This window comes from Sceloporus undulatus, chromosome 3 (assembly GCF_019175285.1).
Source record: "Sceloporus undulatus isolate JIND9_A2432 ecotype Alabama chromosome 3, SceUnd_v1.1, whole genome shotgun sequence".
Classification (NCBI taxonomy): Eukaryota; Metazoa; Chordata; class Lepidosauria; order Squamata; family Phrynosomatidae; genus Sceloporus; species Sceloporus undulatus.
In genome coordinates, this window is record NC_056524.1 from 124656785 (window position 1) to 124679204 (window position 22420).

General features: G+C 38.8%; 1 protein-coding gene across 1 annotated transcript in view; it reads right to left on the reverse strand.

The window, feature by feature from the left end:
• ABCC4 (ATP binding cassette subfamily C member 4) overlaps positions 1-22420 on the reverse strand; it is a 191347-nt gene that overhangs the window by 14409 nt on the left and 154518 nt on the right. Inside the window, exons 28-29 of the mRNA XM_042460587.1 lie at positions 22088-22260; positions 18972-19077 (exon numbers count right to left, since the gene is read on the reverse strand). Of these exons, the coding sequence (XP_042316521.1) occupies positions 18972-19077; positions 22088-22260 (279 nt within the window). The remainder of the gene's footprint in view (positions 1-18971; positions 19078-22087; positions 22261-22420) is intronic.

Sequence of the window (22420 nt, forward strand, 5' to 3'; positions counted from 1 at the left end):
GCAATTGCCATGCTCTGCCCAATGGCAAGGCCAGTTCTGATTAGGCTAATGATTACACTATACAGTGGTACCCCGGGATACGAATTGATCGCGTTACGAAATTTCCGGGATACGAAAAAGTTAGATTGGAAAAAACTGTTCCGGGTTACGATATTTTTTTCGGGTTACGATATTTTTTTCGGCGCGAAATTCAAATGCGAAGCGCGGCTAGCGGCTTTCCAGCCGCTAGCCGCGCTTCGGAAAAGCCTTTTCGGGTTGCGAAATGTATCGGGTTACGAATGCCGCGGCGGAACGAATTAATTTCGTAACCCGAGGTACCACTGTACTGGGAAAAACAGATTTTCAATAATCAAATATGTATTAAGGAAATCTGCCTATATGGTATCATTTATTTTGCCTTCAAAACATTGGATTTAAGAATTCTAGGGGTTTGGCAAAGAGTAGGGCATTGGAAGATTTGGGGTAAATAGCCACAGATGGCTTACAAAACCTGTGACCCACCAAGAGAAATTCAGCCTAGCAACTATGTGCCATAACCTCTCATGTGCTCAACATTTTATATTGCATCAGAAAAGGTTTATCACATGAAAATACTAAGTTCTTCATGGTTACTTGGGTTTGATTTTATTTAACAACTTTCTAAACAGTGTTCCACAAAGTCCTTAGTCTGTGTCAGGGTTTGTGCTTATGCAGCCACCCCAACAAAGCATGGGCAATACAAAATCTGGGATGAGGCAAGGGGTTAAAATAGCTAGAAGGATATTACTCCAGGGACCAATGAAGTGTTCAGTGTAGCACTTTTTACTGCTTTTACTTGATACCCAGCTATTGAGAATTTAATTAATTTCCCCAACCACACCTCAGCTGATCTTCTGTAGCACAAGTATTTAGTGAAAAGATCAGATGGGCATTCTTGAAGACTGCAGAAACCTTTTGAGTCACTGAGCTGTCTCAACCTAGTGGAATTAAATAGTTAATGGGAAGGGATGGGAGCGAGGAGACAGCGAGAGCAGCCTATGGTGCGATTAGGTTATATTTCAGAATAGCACCTGATATCAAGTCACAGATGTCAAAGGAGGCCTAGGGCAAGGGATAGGCGTTTCTATTACATCAAATGCATGTATAAATTATAATCAAAACCTTTTTCTTTGTCCAAGTTTCTGACATCCCTCCTTTGGCTGAGAAGAATCTCCATGAACTGAACCCACGGGAATGAGAAAAAGTTACCCACAAGGGTAGCTATTTTGTCGAAAAAGATTGGCAGAATCCAACCCTTACATATTTGTACTTTACTTTTGTCATCAAATTACACTGAGATTGAGCTGTTCATCCTACTGAACATGAAATATATATAAAATTTATTTTATTTTTTGCTGTAGACAGCTCTATGGAATGCAAGACGTGCTACGTTCATCTTCAATAATTCAGACAGACACAGAATTATTACAAGACAAGACAGGAATAATCCAAAAGGACAGGAAGGCAGTAATATCCTAGTACAGAACCTGATTTCAGGAGAACATGATCTGAGTACCTGATTCCATATAAATTAATTGGTGTGACCTTTTTCTTTGCCTCAGTATTCCCATTGAGATATCGATCAGGCTAGTCACAGAACTTCAGGTAAGATCTAAGCCTGCCTAGATGAGCAGTGAATATGAAACCAGCTCAAAGGTTGTTGCTTCCTATGCCAACACTGCTTACTCACTGCAGTTACATCAGCAAGAAAAAAGATTATGGGGCAGTGGACAGTAAGTATCTTGTACAGCAATATGAGGAGGCAATGCAGTGGTGCCTTTCCCTGAGCTCTTTACATTATCAAATACTTTCTGGAGTTATTGCTGTGAATTTATATATAAAAAAAACACCTTAGAACTCTATAGTGAGAAAATATAAATACACATCACAAAGATGTGCATTTTTGTCTACATATGGTGGTCTGACCAGTGAAGGGTCCACATTATCAAAAACAGTTTTCATTGTACTGAAAATGGGAATTGCAGTGGATAAAAAACTCAGAATATCCTCCCGTACCTGAAATGAAGAAACATTTTATGTTTAAGCATTTTTTAATTGCTGCCACATCATGAATGATTATGAAAGTGTAGCATGCAGCAGCCTTGATCCTGATGCATTCTGATTACTGATTTAGTTCATATAACCTGACTGGTCATGAACAAAAGTTAGGAGTGTTAGTGTGGGGAAGCTTTCCTATAGATAATAGATTATTTCTTCTCATGCTCTGTCTCTGCACCACTCCAGAATCACCCCGCAAACGTTTTTCTCTGGAGGGACATCAGGTAAATTGCTACAACACTGACTGTCCCTGCAGAGTTTCCCTAGTCTACCATCACTAAATCCACTGCTCCCACCCCATTTCCCCTGCTGCGTTTGCTATCACCACCGTCTTTCAAACCATTTTAATGGCCTGGTCAGTTTCCATCCCAAATGATGGGAATTTTCTCTCCTCCTCCATTGGCAGCGCTGGCTCCACTAGTGCACCTGTTGCTCTGAAGTAAATGAGGTATTCAGCACGCGATCTGGTTGCCTCATCTGATCTTAAAAGCAAGTAGTTGTAAGCTACCAGCAATGGTTCTGCCAAGGAAGGAGCGAAAAACCTCACTATTTGGGATGGAAACTGGCCCAGACATTAAAATGACAGCTCCTTACAGGGCAAACTCTTAAGAAAACTCCAGAGTTCTTTTTTTTAAAATCAGGATACCCCAAATCTGGGGTGGATAGGGCCATGTGGCCTTATCACTTCAGATTTGGCAATAAGGGTGCACATCATGTGACCTTATTGCCCCAGATTTGGATGGCAGGTTTTTAAAGTTTTTAAAGTAGTGTAGACAACCCCCAGACTATGCAATGCACAACAGAGTAGTCAATGGTTGTATTAAGTAATTACAACAGGCTAGAATTTAACATGGCCTCTTAAGGATGAGTCAATGTGCTCATGCATTCTGGTAAATCATCCCCGCCTGCACCAGGAGGGGCTAAACAAGCCCATCTGTGTTTGCTTATTACAGTGAGCCCATGCCATTACACTGAAGCCGCCCAGCAATACAAACAATGGCATGCGGCGAGCCCAAGCCCCATTCTATCCAATGGGGCTTGAGCATATACACTTTTTGCTTTATGCGGGGTGTGTGTGTGTCCGGGACGGATCCCCCACATAAAGCGAGAGCGGACTGTATATGATGGGGCAATAATCCGATCAGGACCCAGCTCTCTGCCTTGTCTTCTCCTTGATAAATTAGAAAAATAATCTCAGGTTTGTTTAGTTAATTCTCTAATTTGTTGGGAATAAAACAAGCCAAAAAGCTGTCTCCCTACCAAGATCACAGACCACAATACAAACCATGGGCAGAAGACTCCTGTCATACTGTCAGATCCATATGCATGGTTCTGTCATGATGATATGATGTAATGATGATATGGTGGTAAGATGATCTGGTGATATAACATTAGGATAAATGCAGATTTATTGAGAGGGGAATAGGAATCCTGTGGGAAGCCAAGCTTGGAAACAACAGGAGGGGACAAAGGCCAGAGGCGAGAGAGATTTGTGGTTTTATGACCCAGTTTTTTCACAAGCAGATCAGAGCAGTAAACCAGGGATTCTCTCCTTCCTTAAGTGCGATTGAATGATAATGCAGGAAAGGAAAGAAGAAACATGAACAGTCACTTTGATCCAGATCTGTGGCTTGGGATTGTAGCTGGGGACAGGGTCTGGATGATGAGAACTCTTAAGTATGATCCAGGGGGAAACTTTTCAGTTCTGACACAAACTCTGGACAGAGGAACTTCTGTCTCAATTGGTGGAATAAAATATTTTGCTTTAATCACATTAAGACATTTATTTGGTTACTGGGAACTGAGTCCGCTGATCCTGACACATACACTCCAATTGTATTTATTTGGTAGAGGCTGTTCCAATTAATCATCTGCACCTGTGTTCCACTTTTTCAGCTACTTTTAAAATGCCCCAATTTCTTTTCCCTCCTCCCATCTTTCCTCTTGTCCTTAGCTGGCTTCAATTACTGGAAACTGAGTGCAAAGTGCAAAAATTGTTTGCACTCTGTTAAGTCAGCAGGGAGGAAAGAAGAGGAGAAGAAGGGCAAGAATCTTGCCCTTTCCTGAAGATATGGGCAAAAGCAAACTGCTGTATCTAGAGTATGTGCTTTTACTCAATAATAACTTTTGCCATCTTGCCCAAACTCTGATGTTGCTTGGCCGCATGTGTCTTGGTTGTCATCTGTGAAATTTTGCAGGGTATGCCTTGTGTGTTTTGTACTTCTACTGCAAGCAGGAATGACTAGGCAATGTGCATGAGCAAACTGTTCATCAACAGTAAGCCAGAGGTTCTATGGATCCTTGGTTTAGCATGATGAGCAAACCAAACTAATGGGGAAAAGTTCCCTGGAGTTAATAAGTTTGAAGAATGCTGCCTTATATGAGAAATCTGTCTCTGAAATTTGACTACCTAAGTGCATTTACATAAACTAACTCCTCCACGTGCTGCTTTGTATTAAGAACAGCCAGTGTGAAGCCTGATCCATAATCATGCCTAAAGCTCTTGCACACCTGGATATTCTGTATACCTAGTAAAGTGGTTACTAAAGCCTGAAAAAGAAGGAAAAGTACTCTGAGAATGGTATGCAAAACCAGACTCACATCACAGTATTTCCTTCTCTGAGGTTGATGTTCACAAAGGAAATAGTCTGCAAATACACATTTCAACTAAAAATCAAGCATTAACCACAATAACTGATATCAGTAAAGTGTTTCTAACTTAGGATGCCTATCTATTGACATGTCTTGTATATACCACTTTTCAAGTGTTCACAAGAAAGGAGAAAGTTTGTCATAAGACCATCTAATGGAGTGGAGAAGAAGACCCATAACAATAATCTTGAATTGGGACACAAAGACATGCAGCAGAGATCCAAAGACTACATAGTGTAGTAACCTATTTCAAAGGCCTGGTAGCACAGACATATGCCTAAATCTGACTGATACTACTAATGAAGGCAGACCCAATGAACCAATGGAACATACGTAAGTGATGACTACCAAATTCCCATTGTTTTAGTAGGCCTATTACAGTTGGGACTAGCAACTGGATTTAGGTTGCACTTTTAGCTAGCAGCTAAAATTAACGAAATTCAGTCTAGTGGGTCACAATGGTAAATGTTCTTCTGTGAAGGCACCAGTACTCTGCACCTGAGAATTTAGTTTACCTTGTGGGTAAAAACTGATTGCACTATTATCAGAAAGAAAGCTTTTCGCTAAGCCTAGTACTATAAAGCCTTGAACTGAAACTGAAAATCAGATGGTCAGTTCACCTTGGCCAAATTATGAATAAAATCATGCACATGACATTATCCAATTAATAACTGTACTGCAGTTTCCTGAACCTGATGTAGCTTCTAAATAATTTTATAGAATCCAGAGATTTGTAGCTCCCAAAAGGTAACTTTTCCAAGCTGAGCCCCAAATGCATTAATGTCACCAATCTTCAAGATTTTGATGGCATAAATGATATGACATAGATAGGTCAAAAACAAACCACAGTTATAAGCAACAAGTGTGGACAAGATTTTATTTCTCTGCACCCTTGCAGAATATGAACTAAGTTCAATCCACCCCACTTTATGGGAACTAAAGGAGTTCACTGCTCCCAGCATTACTGCAGGGTTTAACATCACATTAGCTATTGGGCAGGTAAATAAAATATCCAGTGTACATCAAATTATAAAGGTAAGGATAAGACTGGAAAAAAGCTGAGTACATGATCCCAGCTTTCCCTGAGACAGCACAGATGCACAGACTCATTCAAGACACAGAGAGAATCCTACGGCTACAATATCTCCCCAACTCCCCATTTTAAAAAAACATCTTGAATCTGTTAATGGCGGATTAAGAAGAAAGGCTCCATATTTATGATGGAGGCTCTGGCAATGTATCTGTCCTAGCCCTTTCGCCAACAATCTGAGAGACAAGGCATACAACTCAAGGATTCCGTGATGCAAGCATGCTTCCCTCTGCACCTATCAAGATCACATGACAACTTGAGATGCAAATATCATTAAGGATTTGAAGACTTCGCTAAATAAAATGGTAAAATATGCTACAATGATCTCCTCAAAAGAGAAATAAAAAAAGGGCCAATTATAACCCATTTAAGCAAAATGATGGTATCGGAGAAGAGAGATTCAACTACAGAAAGGAGCAGATGGGTCAGTTGTAAGACACATGCTTCTCAGAAGGTCCTACCTTTAATTCCCTGGGTAGGGCTTGCAAAGATTCATGTCTAAAACTCCGGCAAGTTACTGCTGACAATAGTAAATTATAGTAGAAGGATATAGTGATCTGACTCAGTAAAAGGAAGCTCCAGTTCCCAACAACTAAGTAAGAATTTTACAACCATCCTAAAGTTTGATCACAAGTACTTGGATCAACAAATGACTAACACTAGTAGGCTTTTCCCATGTGGGCTTTTGGCTGATAGCTTAGGGAGTTCTTAAATATTCTACAGTGAAAACATGTACATTACCAGTTTGTAAACACCAATTTAAAAAGTAAACAATGTGATAGTTTCAATGAGGTAAGGCAGAATATCAGAACCACTACGTAATTTGTTCCAGCGACTCTCAGAAGATAGTGATTATCTGAACCCACATCAGTCAGGTTTGGAGAAGAGACCATGTTGGAAGAGATAACTGGTATAATACGTGTGTGCGAAGTCAAGCAAACAGTCTTACTTTTACTTCTAGCAGTCTGTCAACACAACTTGAGAACAAGACAGAGTGCTGACTTGGAGCTAGGGCATACTGTTTTTGCTGTGGTTCCAGTGCTAGTTATAAAATTATGCTCAAGAGCAACAGGAGATAGCCACTGCTCTTACCTATGGTCTTTAGAATACCTCAGGATTCCATGTTACCATCTGAACTTTTAACATCTGTATCACAACTCTAGGGAGAGATTGCCCAAACTGTGAGAGTGTGGTACTAATTTGTTTTCTTCCTTATCTAAGAGTAAAAGTGAGCAAATGAAGGCACAGAAGCTCTAGCCAGGCAAATCATGTCAAGCTGCAGATGAAATGGTACTGCCTTTGGCTACACTAAAAAGGGGTGTAAGTTCTCTTGCATTGACAACTTCACATTCTTAACTCTGCAACTGCTCTTTAAGTATCAACAGCTGTAGAGCCCTTGCTGCTTTGGACAGTGAAACAAATGCAGCCCTTGTTTCAGATGAGAACCTAGCCACCGTCTTCCTAACCTTGGTGATCTCTTAACTGGGACTGGTTTTTGTGGGGCTATCGTTGAAAAGAATTCAGAAGCTGCAAAAAATGTTTACTTTACAGTGGGAACTGGGTGCAGGGAACTGTCAGCACCAGCGTTAGCTCAACTGCGTTGTTGTTGTATGCCTTCATGTTCTTTCCCACTTATGGTGATGCTGTAGCAAACCTATCACAGAATTTTTTGGGCAAGAGTTGTTCAGAGGAAGTTTGCTATTTCCTCCCCCTGAGGCTGAGAGCATGTGACTTGTTCAAGATCACCTAGTAGATTTCATGCTTTGGTCTCCATAGTAGTAGTCCAACACCCAAACCACTATGCTGACTCCCAATGCTGGCAGCTTTTATACTTCAATTTACAATTTACAATTTTATAGCATTTGCCTGGCTCATCTTTTCTCTAACAGAAACAGCTGAAAACCACAAATACAACCTAATAGTTGAGGCCTAAGTAGAAGAAAAAAAGAACTTGTGCAATCACCTCCTTGATGATATTCCACCAATAAATTAACATATTTTGTTTTGGGAGTCGTTTGGCAGTGATTCTAAATCATGTTGCATATTAAAGGTTGAGTCTCCCTTATTGAAAATGCTTAGGACCAGAAGTGTTTTGGATTTCAGAGTTTTTCAGATTTTGGAATATTTGTATATAATGAGATGTCTTGGCTTGTCAGTACAACCACATGGCATGCACACACACGCATGATATTGTACAGCTGGAAAATGTCAGAAAAGGGTAACCAAAACCCTCAAGGGGCTGAAAACCCTCAAGGGATTTGTGAAATCCCTTAGTTTTGCTATCTGAATTCTGGAAAAACTGCCCACATTCAATAGCCTTTAATTTGCACAAACATCACATGTAAATGATTACAATTATTCCATTACTTTAAATCAATTTGGTCACCTACTCTATCGAAGATTTGTTTCATAAATTGAGGAAGTATAATGCTGTAGCTTTTTCTTTTGTATAACTATTATTCATAACATTTATTTGTGTGTTAATATTATATCACTGTTCCTTTCTTTGAAAAACTCCTGTGCAGTCCATGTGAATACTGGCAGAATTCTCTCTGAAATGGCAAAGTAGTTAGGAAGTTTGGTTTAGTAACAGAGATGAGCACCGCCGCCAACAGTCAGACATGACTAGACAATCATGTCAAGGGTTTTGAAATGATAATAATAATTTATTTATATCCCGCCTCTCCCTACGGATCAAGGTGGGTTACAGAAATGCAATTCAATATATAAAATACATAATAAAAACAAAATCAGTAAAGCATAATTCCCTATTCCTCCCACCAAATTAAAACTATGACAAATAAAAATACAAATTAAATTAGTTTAAAAGTTGAGTTGAGGAGAGACAATTTGGGGTAGGGAGAAGGTCAATGCCAAGAAAGGGGAGGTCAGTGTGGGAAGGTTTGCTGGAAGGCAAAGGTAAAAGTTTTCCCCTGACAAGATTATCTAGTCGTGACCAACTATAGAGGGCGGTGCTCATTTCTGTTACTAAGCCGAAGAGCCAGCATTGGAAAAGATGAATCTGTAATCATGTGGCCAGCATGACTGTACAGAATGCTGTTACCTTTCTGCCAAAGTAGCACCTATTTTTCTATTTGCACTTTTTTACATACTTTCAAACTGCTAAATTGGTAGAAGCTGGGACTAGGGATGGGAGCTCACTGTCACATGGCACTTGGACCTTGAACTGATAACCTGCTGATCCTGGAATCATCAGTCAGCATCTTAACTGATCAGCCACCATGTCCCTACCTTTACCTTTACCATACTGTATATACTATATACCAGGGGTAGGCAACCCTTTTGAGCCGGGGGCCAGGTTGCTGTCCCTCAGACAACTGGGGGGCCGAAGCCAAAAAAATAAATAATAAAAAATTAAATAAATAAATAAACCGGGACAAATGTAGGACAAAATTTTCAAATGGAGGACACGTGAAAAAAATTGCTGATTTTTTAAAAAAATGTTAAGATAAATGCATGTTTCTGAGGCTTCTATAGACAATTGCCCCACCATGTCCCTCGCGCGAGACGCCAAAGGCCTCGGCGGCAGGACCGGGCTGGGGCCGGTCCCAAGGCCTCACTGGGCCGCATCCGGGCAGGTTGCCTACCCCTGCTATATACAATCAGTATTCTGTACGTTGTTGTAAAATTACTGTCAAAGGCTTATAAATTACCTAGAAACATTCAAATTATGACAGACTTGCTGAACCCATTGAAGGCTTTACCCCAAAGCAGGAGATGATCTTGTCATCATTACAGACAAATAATAGCCAACATATTTTTCTATACAGTTATAAAAAGGTAGTAGGAATACAGTATAATTAAATGAACACCAAAATCATAACTTTTTTAAAAAAAGATTTTTGTATTAAATACTGATAGCCATTGTATCATATCAACTTTAAAAAACGTAGGGGTTTGTAGCTGCAGTATCATACTTGAAGTGATTTCAATGTAAGCACCCATTTTCTACTAATAGTGATTTTAAAAAGCATAACATTTCCTTCTTACGTAGAAATCCTCCCGATGGAGCAATCTGATAATGGTATTTTCTGTTATCAAAAGTCCTGTCTGGCTCTTACTAGCACAATGTCATTTCCAGGATTTTCCTTTCCTCTGTTCATGGCCCCCCCCCTCCCAATTTATGCTTTCAGAGCCAATCCAATATTCAGTACTTCCTTCTCTTGTTAGCACACTCTGGGTCACCTCACATTCACTTTACCTGTTTTTGTTTTGTTTTGCTTCTTTGTAAAGATGAAATTCTTTGGCAATCTCCTACACAATAGCAACCACAATAGACATAATTGTTTTTCTTCAAGCCTAAACAGCACTGAGGGCTTCTATACAGTTTACAGATTCTAATCTATAATCTATAATCTGAGGTTTCATGCCACAATAACCTCATGATTAGGCCACATCACACTTTACTCAGAGATGCTTCAGAATGATGGCTGATTCAGACATGAACAATACATATAGTAAGTTGGAAGGCTAGATAATACCAGTACTCAAAAGAATTGTCCCAATGACAATTTAAAAGCAGCAGTTTGACCTGGGAACTAACTTTTAAGCTTATTCAGGATCTCATGCAAAAACAACGGGAACTGTATCTCAATGCATATATTTCCTACAAGCCTTCAGATTTTCTAGAGAGGTCCAAACGTCTGAAATTCCACACTCAAGTGACTCAGTCATGAACTTTCTGTCTTGTAGCACCATTCCTACAGAAGTGAGGGACTCAGATATTTCTTAACAAAAAAAGGCTTTCCACAATTATGTTTTAAAAATCTGGGTGATAATTGCCTGAAATCTTTTAACTTTTAACATTCATTCGTTATACAGTTGCCCCTCCATTCTGTGGACTTGAGGCTGTGGTCTTGGATATTCACGGATGGGTGACCTGTGTTATTGTCAATGGGGCACGCCCTGCAGCACATGCCCTGTGTGTGCTCACAGGCCTATGGGCTTGAATATCGGCGAGTCTCCCTTTTCACAGGGGGGGGGGGGGGTACAGAATGGATCCCCTGTGAAAACGGAGGTCAAACTGTATTACTTTATCAATCAGCTGTTGTATGTTCTAGGGCAGCTATTCTCAGCCATTGATCCTCTAGATGTTTTGGATTCCTCCTCCAGAAACTATAACCATCATGCATTCTGTGAGTTAAAGTCTAGAACATTTGAAGTAACAAAGACTGGGACTGTTTGAGGATACATTTATATTGCTATATGTTTGGGAGGAATCCTGTTTTTTAAATTTCTCAAAACGATATTACATATTACAACATATTACAACCAAGATGTCTTATCAGCATACTCTAAATTCAGTGTTATTATTTTTTACCCTAAACTGCCACAATCACATTTGAGGCCCCAGCTTTCTGCTCTGTTTTTACTCTTCCTCCTGTCAGCCTCCCTTTTGCTCGCTCCTTTTCTTAAAACAACAACATCCACAATTGATGGTAATTTCACTACTGGTGAACCCCACCTTGGGTCAAGGTGCCTCAGCTGAGGGCCATGGCCCACCTGAAAGAGATCAAAACTCTTAATTTATTATGGATGCTGCTCAGCTTCTTTGAATGCACTGGTAATTACAGACTTGGTTAGTCATCTCATGCATAAACTTTTCAACACTATGAAGTGTGAGTACTGTAGTACCAATTAGGTGGCTTGTTCTAGTGAAGGCAGAGTCATTGCAGGCATCCCACTGAAACTAAGCCTTACTCTTTCTTTAGGGTGATCTTTTAGTGGTGCCAATTTGTCTGTGGGGTGTGGTGTAGACTTGGCAAAAGAAATAATCAATCATAATACATTTCCCAGCTCAGTTGGAAACCAACAATGGCTCCTTGGGAAACTACCACTGCATTTCTGGGTCAGACTTTGAATCTGCAGGTAAGAATCCATAGGTTCTCTCCTTGGTCGTTCAGATAGTGGCTATTGAGCTGCATGTCTGAGTGAAACACAAAACAAGTTTCTTGCACACTGAAAATTAGCATGTCAGTAAAGAGGGTGCTGGGCAAAAAAGGCCTGGCCTGGGCCCTACATGAATTTCATTGGGCAACAGTTGCCCCTGTCTTCTTCCATAGCAGACACATTGAGGGGAAAGGATTCCTTGAAGAAGAAAAGGTCAAAATTCACCGAAGATTAGGTGCAAGGTCTGAATCATATGGATCATTGGCCCCCAAACTGTGCCCTTGAAGAGATTTTTCACTTCAGCTCCCAGAAGCCTCAGACATGTTGGCCAATAATTTGGGATTCTGGGAGCTGAAGTTCAAAAGGTCCTTAAAGAGCACAGTTTGGGGACCACTGATATAGATTATAAATGTAATATGAGCTTCCCCAAAGGAACTCTATAAAGTTGGAAATTTTTAGGCTTTCTTGCTTTAGCAAGAAGCACATGGGTCAATGTACAATTCAAGAAAAGTTATTTTTCAAAACAAACAAAAAAATCTGAGAAGCACAAGTGACAAGCAAAGTTATGTATACAGATAAGTTAAGACAGAGGAAGCATCACGTACATTGTTTAAATCCAAAGAGAGACTAAGGCTGAAAACAGACAGTGGTAAAGGCGCGGCTCAACACCACCCCTTTGACTGCCAGGTTGGGGCCACAGCAACGACATGCCACACCCCCAATCCAGCATTTTCCCAGTGCAAAAAGAAGCGGCAGAAAGCTGCTCCTTTTTGCGCCAGGAAAAAGGCACTTTTGCCACCATGGTGGCATTTTTCCAGGTTTTGTAAGCGTGTAGCGACAAAACACTGCACCACCCAAATGCTGTCACCATGTGGTTGCTTGGGGCAGCTTCACAGCATGTTCCTGGCATCTTGCGGGCATGTGTATGCCATGCCTCCAAGCCACTGGGAAGCCGGCTCTTTTTTCTGGTCTGTACCAGCAGTGCGAAAGACTTTTGTAAGCATGTTACTTTATTCGAGTAATTTACAAGGCTGAATCAAGATTAACAAGACTGTATGTAGAGATACAGCTAGGACCCTTCCAACTGTGGTCCATGCCTACCCAGTCGGTGGCAGAAACATGACAAATATACATGGGTATGGCAGGGCTCACTAATGCTGATGCTGGTTAATGCAGCATCCTTTTTTTCTGAACCTTGAAAATATTTTATACTCGGGATATGGCTAGACAGGTATGGACGTGCTTATGCATGCTCATTCAATTATTCTTAATTTTAAAAATATGTTATCCTTTTCTTAACAAAATGGGTGTTAAGCCCACGTAAGTATGTTTCACTAGAGACACAAACTTTATTTTACTCCTCTAACCATTATGTTAAAAATATGAGTGCTTATTCACCACTGAATTAATACATAGGTGTCTAAAGGGCCCCTCTCTTAACACCGTGAGCACTAGTCTAAAACTACTTAACTCCATCGCTGCCTGCATGAAAGCGCGTGCGTACGCGTGCACACACACAAACACTAGAATAACACAAAATAAAAATCCTTCTACATAATTCCTTTTTTAAAATCCAGACTATTATTTAGCTTCATTGTTAGGTAAACTCAATTTTGGCAGGTAACTAGTTATCTTCCAGAAGAACATTGGCATTGTTAGAGGGGAACGCTAAGATGACATGACTTAACAGGTCTTTTCTAATTCTGGATTCAATAGATGTACAATTATTTCCCTACCTGGCAGGGGTGTCGTGTAGTTTAATTAATTGTTTGTAACAAGCTTTGAGATTCCCAGATGAAAGGTGCTGTATAAGAGCAACAAGTATTATTACTCATTGGTGTGATTGTCTTAAGACAGTATCACCTTACACAATACAGATCCTCTCAACGATTTCAAGTTGTTTGAAGTTTGATAAGCATATTTATAATTAAAAGAAAGATACTGTGTAGATACTCTCCTCAAGGCGTGACTGGGATTGGGAAACCAGAAGTATGACTTTGGAGGAGAGAATAAACCAGAATTAAACAGCTCCTAAGGCCAATTCTGTCTGCAGTTGTGTAAAGCGCATTCTTCTCTTCCTTTTGTTCTTTCAAGAAGGCTCCTCTCATTAGGTAAAATAAAACCTGATGAAATATGAAGGTGAGTCTTTGCTGTGATTCAGGCTCACTCACACCACACATACACACAGACTTTATAATCTATCTTTATAAAATTTGCTCATGGCATTCACAAGAGAAGGGGGGAGAGAAACCCTTTGGTTTCCCTTACATTCCTTTCAGCCTAGTTGCAAAAATATTAAAAACATTTTCATCTGGAGGGCGTATTAAAGTACCTTTGTTTCTTGTATTTTTGTAATCATTTTAGTTTAATGTAACTTTGCTTGCTTGCTTCCTTTTTTGGCAGAAAATATTTTCAGATTTATATCTATATTCTTTCTAGGTTTTCTTTTCTTGGCATTTTTAATTATAACAGATCATATGCAGTTTTACTCCCCTTTAAAATCATAAATATCTTATGATTTGTGTATATAATTACCTTGCAATTTTAATATTTTCTGCACCATACATCAATGCAGAAGAAGAAGAAGAATGATCATTGAAACACTGATATAACATGATTGCTATAAAGATACATCTCTTGTATTGCAGATATCTTGTTATGAATTTAATGAGCCAAGATAGTTTATGCATCCTTTCCCACCACTAAGCTCTATCCTTAATATACCCCGACAGGTAAGTAAGGCTGAGAGATAGTTTTCCTTCTGTTACTGAGATATCAGCTACACAACTTAGGTCCAGGCTATTTGATGGACAGTATCTTCCCATAGGAACCTGGCCAAGCTCTCAGATCCTGTTAAGATTCTTTTCCAGACATGGCCCTACCATGTTTGATTGCCTTGCTTGAACATATGTGTGGTAATGCAGGATGATGTAGTACGCCACCCTATTGGGTATGATGGGAAAAGAAAAGACTGTGTATCGTTCACAGCCTGGGATAATGAACATATGTGGGGGTAAGAAGTATGAACGGCAAATTACCAAGGTTATTCTTGTCAGAAGCTGTAGCTTGGTATGAGAGGAAAGAAGAAGGAATAAGACATGGGAGGATGGTATGTTCTGAATTGCTGACAAATGAGATGAAGGCTTTTGTAACAGGTACATTGTTAGGACTCTAAGTATGCTGTGTAACTGCAAAAACAGGAACAGAACAGGAAATGGTGCGTGTGCCCGTGGCGCACATGTCGCGTTGCACTGCATGCACAAGCCCCATTGTTTTCAATGGGGATCGAGCATATGCGGTATCTGCCTTACGCAGGGAGGGGGGGTCCGAAATAGATCCCTTGTGTAAGGCAAGGGCGTGCTGTATCAGTATATAATGGACAATTTGAAAATTTTTAAAACCTTTAAGGAATATTATAGAGGACTATATTCAAGGAACAATCAGAATATTTAGATGTGCAAGACTACTTTGATAGTTGCAACTGGATAAATTATGGTTGGGGGGAAAAAGCAAAGTTTGAATGGATCTGTGAAATCTATGAAATTAGTGAAGCATTTAAAAAGCTAAACGTTGGAAAAACTCAATATCCAGATGGATTATCTGAAGTCTTATAAGAAAACAAAAGATGAATTACTTCAATAATTAAATAATAATTTAAAATGATCTGTGATCAAATATTGGTAGATGAGAGCTTATTGGAACTTGATGATCATGATTTAAAATTTGGATGTGATTTGGGATGATAAAGTTAAGGGTACATGCTAAAGTTAAAAATCATTGTTTCTGAAAGGCTCTCCTATGAGTTTGGTTAAGTATAAACAGAGACTTTTCCCTAAAATAATAGTAGTCACTGCATCACAGAAGATTTCTTTTAAGGAAAGAATGGGTTAAAAATTAGAGATGGTTGTTTTTATGATGATCTTTTGTATTATGAACAAGATAGTAGGAAGTTTAAATCAAGAGAGATACATCTTCAGGAATGAGAAGATCTTAACTGGTTTGCTTATATGCAATGTAATGACAGATTTAATCAAGATAACAGAAATGCAGCATAGAGATTGAAGAAAATAATTTCTATTGTGTAGAGATGATGAACATGTAATTTAAAAGTGTATAAATGGTTTTTGAGGCTGGAGACAGAAGATGACCCTGTAAAGGAGTACATGATAAGGTGGACTCATAATATTCAGATGGATATATGGAAACAACATTTGGCCAAAAGATTTAAAATTTGCTTTATGCGGTAATTTAAAAGAAAACCTGTATAAGATCATGTATAGATGGTAAACGCCAAATAAGATGTAAAAAATGTCCAAGAATGCTTAGAACCAATGCTGGGGATGTCAAGATAAGGAGGATTCCTTTTTTTTCTATGTGGTGGACTTGCAAGAAGGCATAAAGTTATTTGCCTAAGATGTACATATATGTTAATTTAAAAAATCTAAATGGCACATTTTAAAAAAATTACCAGTAATTCTTCTGCTGGGCATTACATACAAAAAACTGGACAGAAAATACGTTACATCTTTATTACATAATAACAGAAGCAAGAATTTTGTTTACCCAAACTTGGAAACAAACTAAAGCACCAATGATGGAAGAACGGATTAATAAGGTGACTGACTTAGCCCAAATTGCCAAACTAACATGGATTCTAAAGGATAAGCTAATTTAAGTTCTTTTTTAAAGACTGAAAACCATTTATGGACCATTTGAGCAATGTAATGATGTAATAATTTGTGGTTATGGTTATTAGTAATTCTAGTAGAATTATTTAATTGGCTCTGTAATGGTAGAATAATATATTTCTTTTTGCTTATCTTGTCATTACAGTTGGGATACGTCTTTTGTTTTTCCTCCCATCTTTCTCTGTTTTCTCAATTTTGGGGGGAATGTATTCTTTGAATGTATATTATAATGGCTTTGATTGAAAAATAGATTGTTAATGTTAAAGAAAGAAAAAAAGACAAAGAAAGGTGCTGCTTTCTCCCAGTTAAGAGTGATAGGAAAAGCTGTGGTGATAGGGTTAGTCTCTCCCACACAACTCTTCAAAAGCTTTTACATTGAATAATCCTGGCACAGAACTGACAGGACCTTTTTTTTTTTTAACATACGGGAATTACTTTAGCCTGCTACAAACTATTCCACTGAACTAGATAGAAATATGTACACCATGTTAATTGAAGTGATTTGTATTCATCAGCACAGCTTAAAAACAGAATCCTATTTTTGCCAATCATGTTTATAGCCAACAACAAGGAGATGGAGCAGGTACTATAAAAATTTGATTCATAACCAACAATATTCTTAGGAATAATGAAACACCAACCTTCCCATTTATAACAACATATTAAAGGAAGCATGAAAGAAAGCTTCACTGTTGAAAAAAAATATACTAAGTTAAAAGTCAACACATAATGATGTTTTTGTCCTCATAATAATTATGTTCTCTTATGGAGGGATGGGAACCATATATTCCTCTAGATGTTTTTGGACTGCAACTCCCAGAACTTCCCACTACTGGCTATGCTGGTTAGGGCTAGTGGGATTGACAATGCAACAACATGCACAGAGCCACATGATTCTCACACTTCCTTGAATGCTGTTTGGTTACTCTTCCCTGCAAAATATATAGTAAGGATGTCTAAGGAAATGGTAGAAAGAAACAAGAACCTCCAGATAAACAGCAATCCAGGGATTTTAAAAACTGCTAACAGTGTAAGAAAGGCTGTAGAACAAGAGTTTAATACAAACCTGATGGGATAATGAGGACATGAAGACCTTCCATACAAAGTAGGCTATGATTCTCAAAATATTCCACCTGCAAAGGCACTATATAATTAATAGGGCTAATGGCAGAGGGAGTGTTCTTAAAAGGTTGGGCTGGAAACCATTTGGTGAAAGGTCATAATTAAGAATTAGAAATGGCACACTAGTTCCTGAAGTACAAAGAGAAAGCATGGAGCAGTAATCAGAGAACAAACAAAGAAGAAAGGATATGTCTTATTTACTTCCTTTTTATTTTGTCGGAACTGACTCAAAACAGACAAAGTGACCATTAGCTGTCATTAAGCAGAAGCCAAGATGGGGAGGTGTGCTATGGGAACATAAGGAGCTAGCTGCCTTGCATCAAGTGAGGCCATTGGTCCATCTAGCCATGATTTTTTAAACACTGTTCTCTGGAGTTTCAGGCAGGACTCTTTCTTCATGGTGCTGCTTGAGATCCTTTCAAACTGTAAGTGCCAAGGACTGAAATTCTTTCAGAGCCATATAAAAACATCCTAAAACTGGAGGCCACTACGAACAAGATACTGGAACCAAATCGGTTCTATGTGCAGAAATATCATTTGACTTGTGTGTGTGTGGTGGTCATGGTAGTGTCAGACTATTTACTTTTCAGGGTCAAGCTTGGAGGGGGAAGTTTTGCAACACAAATTTACTCCTGTATAGTAGTATCTGAATAGAATCTGATGACACAAACCATTCTCCTTCAGTTCCAGGGAGGTTTTGCTAATTTTTTGATACCAATTGTGTTTTGAGGCAGACAGAGAGGCAGGTGATTAATTCAACAGTAAATGTACATTAATTAATGTTTAAATGGATGCTTTGATGAAAGCACAGACATACAGTACATTTTCATTAGTATCATTACTGCCCTTATCTTTAAAAAAGAGCACTAGACGCAAGGCCTGACCTGAACCATTGTATGCAGGGCAAGACAAATGACTGAACCTGCTGTTCGTTTGCTTGTCTGCTTATCATTTATTTAACAGGAAATGCATTCACATGAGGATGAACTGGGTGTTGGGTACATGGGGCTCTAGAATCATATTGTTAACATGGTTATACAGTTCCCATGGCTTAAAAGCCCTGGTAAAACCAAGTTTTTGATCAGAGAGCACTGGAATTGCATTTCAGAATAATGGCAGCACTCTAGACATACCTTTATACTTAGTCTGGCAAGCTGCCAGGTACTTGCACATGTTTGGGGCTGGGCATACACTCCGCCTTGCCCCGAGTTTAGACCTGCATTGCAAGTAGGTGAGCAGCTAAACAGAGATCTGTTCTCAGCCAATGAGAAAAAAATATATCTCTGACACTCCCAATCTAACAGGGTCATTTCTTTATGACTACTTTCTGAGACCTTTCCACTCCACAACACTAAACCCTCTCTTTTTCCAAATTAAACTGAAAAGCACAAGTTTTCCCCCCTTTATTTTCTGGCTTTTAACATGTTGCTTACCATAATCCGGTCACTGTCGATGATAGTGTTCAGTCTGTGTGCAATAGTCAATACAGTACACTGGGCAAATTTTTCACGGATGGTCTTTTGAATCAGTTCGTCCGTTCTGAAATAAACATCAGACACAGATGTAAAAGGAAACAAATCCAGTTGCAGGAAGTTCTCCTTTCTATTGTCCCCAACACAGAATTCATTTTTTATAGACAATGGCAGTAGGGTACATCCTTGTCTTTCAGAAGATGGAGAGGGAAAATCAGTTTTTTAAAAAAAAAAATATGTTACAGTACAGCAAAGCATGGATGAATCTTACAAAGCAAAGATTTTCTCTGTCAGAGAACTGGAATGGAATATAGAGTTTGTGAATGAAAACAGACACATTGAAGGTTTGTTGTTTAATATGCATTTTACTGGGAATGCAAGCATAATTTCATATGCAAAGTCATGAAATGCTTCAATTCATTAAACATTACTGATTTTCACATAAGACTGTGGAATCAATGCTTATTCCTGCTCGTCGTGCATTTATTGGTTACAAACCATGCTGATCTGTGTGAAGTATCTGTGTGAAGTAAGTGCATTATTTATGAACATGGGTTCAGAAAGGTTTAAAAACACACTTGCCTGATTACCTTGCCAGGAAAGAGTGTATTCTAGATTATTAGGCTGAACAAGCACACATGCATTTATTTGTTTATTTAATGCACTCATTCCCCACATTTCAGGATACCAGTTGCCTTGTAATTCTAGAAGCAAGTGCCAACCAATCCTATTCTGTAAGGGAGAGGAAACATACACATTTGTTGCCTCCAGAAGATTCCCTGCTTTGCGCTTCCCTTCCTTTCATAGGCTTGAGTGGGCTGGGGAAGCAGAAAAAACAGTGGGCTTTATCACATGGAGGGAATCAGGGGATTCAAAAAGCATTATCCAAGGAAAGTCATGCAATCACAGATAAGATTATCACATGATGTTGCGATTAGAGAGGGCTTATCCCGGGAATAACCAGCAACAAGCCATTCACAGGGAAATCCCGTGAATGATTTGTTGCTGGTTATTCCCCCATTATTCCTGGGATAAGCACTCTTTAATCATGATGTATGTGATAATGTTATACTTAATCACGCGACTTTCCCTGGATAAAGCCTATTGAATCCCCCAATTTTCTCCAGTATGATGAAATCCAGTGTTTAAGGGCTGTTTGGACTGGACAAAGTTGTGTCTAAAATGACCCTATCTGTCTGATTCTCTCCTGTTTTGCTAGACAGAAGGTTTTGTCCAAAGCTCGGCAAACGTAACATTTTTGGTCATTACAATTCCCAAATCCCTGACCAAGTGTAACCAGTGGCCATGCTAGCTTGGGAATTCTGTAAAATGTGGTCTCCAAACGTAACTTGTCAAAGTTCAAGTCTAGCCAGCCCCAGTCCTTTTGGCCCACCCCCCTCAAAAAAACCGAAGAGCTGGCTAACAACTGTGTCACCACCCAGCCTTGTCAAGTGGTGAAGCCTTATGCAGTAGATCTGAGTTGGTGAAAGTGAGCAGTTATCACATGTGTCATGCTAAGGATAAAAGATGCAATATAATGGTAGCTGTTTCACCTAGAGATGCCAGTTACAGGGAACACAAGGGAATTTATGCTATTTCACTTATGGATTACTTGTGGGTTTCCCAGAATCACCTGAGTGGTCAAAGTGGGAAGAGAATAATAATCTAGATAAACCTTGGATCAGGAGCAGCAGGTCTTTTTTTTATGTTCTTAAAACTTTTTTTAAAATAACAATTTTTATTTATCATTATTTCACAAAGAGCACTCCCTGTGGTTAATTCACAACCAACTTGTTCTAACATTTATTTACAAACATTGTTATGGCTGCACAACTGATGCTAAATGGGGAATGGTTAAAATCTCAAGGGTGAAGAAATGTATGTTACTGCCTTAGAATCTTTGATGATTTGCATTATCATGCCCTACATGATAGTAAACAAACACCTATGTTACTGTAGTATATATTAAGCAAAATTGTTTAAAGGTATATTTTTATTTTAGAAAATACTCAAACTATGTTATACTAGAAACAACATTATATTTCCATTAGCCTGATAAAAGCCACAGACACCACTTCTTGCTCTAAGCAAAGTGTTTGCCAATGATCATTATTAAAGAAATGACATTTTTCTGTAATAGCTTTTCCTCTTAAATCTTGCTTACACAGCCACACATATATTTGAAAAAAAATAAGAGAATGAGAATGTTAGTCTGGATGTAAGAGAAGCTTCTACTTTAATATGATACCAAGTGAAAATCAGCCTATTATATTTGCCTTTATTTCTCTTACTTACACACACACACACACACACACACACACACACACACACACACACACACCAGTTTACATCAACATGGCTGGGGTTTGACAACTGTAATCCCTCTAAACAGACCAATCCTTTTCCATCGAAATAACCTGATTTCAGGCAAGATCCTAACATGTTTACAAATGGGATTCTAATTCACTGGATAACTCTAGGTCTTTAACTATATTTTTATTTTTAAAAAGAGAATATTATAACTTACAGAAACATTTATGTTCATTCACTGACTTTAGTCAGATATACCAGTAGGTTTATCTATGGTTTAGCACTACAGGAATTAACCTCAGATGTAGTTCTCCTTCCTCTCTCATATGGCCAAAACAAGAAGCTTGGAAGCTTTCACTTCTATGTTTAAGTAACAATGATTTTATGAATACAGTATGTGAAAACCTACACAATTTATATTTTGTCTTAACTCTAATTCAGGAAAACAAGCCAACTTTAAAACTTTTCAAATTTTTTTTTTCTAAATCTAAAGTTGAAATGAAGCACAATTTGCCCAGGTTTGCATAATAAACCACAATTTGTAGAAACAGAAGTGAACATTGTTTCCCTGGGTCAAGCTGGAGAAGTCAGAGAAGGTGGAATGGATGAGCCCAAGGTTAAAACACAGTTTAGTGACAGGAAAAACCCAGTCATTTACTAAATTATGCTTACAAAAAACCTTCCGTAAATGACCTTCTGGGTTGAGGGTAAGTTGATGAAATGTATAGTAAGACTATGTGGGTTAGTTACCTAAATCTTGTGTTTACCTTGGGTCCACATTAGCTGTTGCTTCATCAATAATCAGTACTTTATTCTTCTTCAGAATAGCTCTGGCCAGGCATACCAGCTGCCGTTGACCAACACTAAAGTTAGATCCAGATTCTGCAAGCTGAGTTTCCAGTTTGTTAGGCAGTTCTTCTATAGCCTCTTTTAACTGGACCTACAGATATACCAACATACCCAAATGTAAGGAGATTGCTTTAAAACAACAACAACAACAACAACAACACAATATTCACCTTTTATATTTAATTTTGAAATATGCTACTGACTTCAGTCTTATCTATAAAAGATGGCAGGATATGCTTGGGACTGGGCAT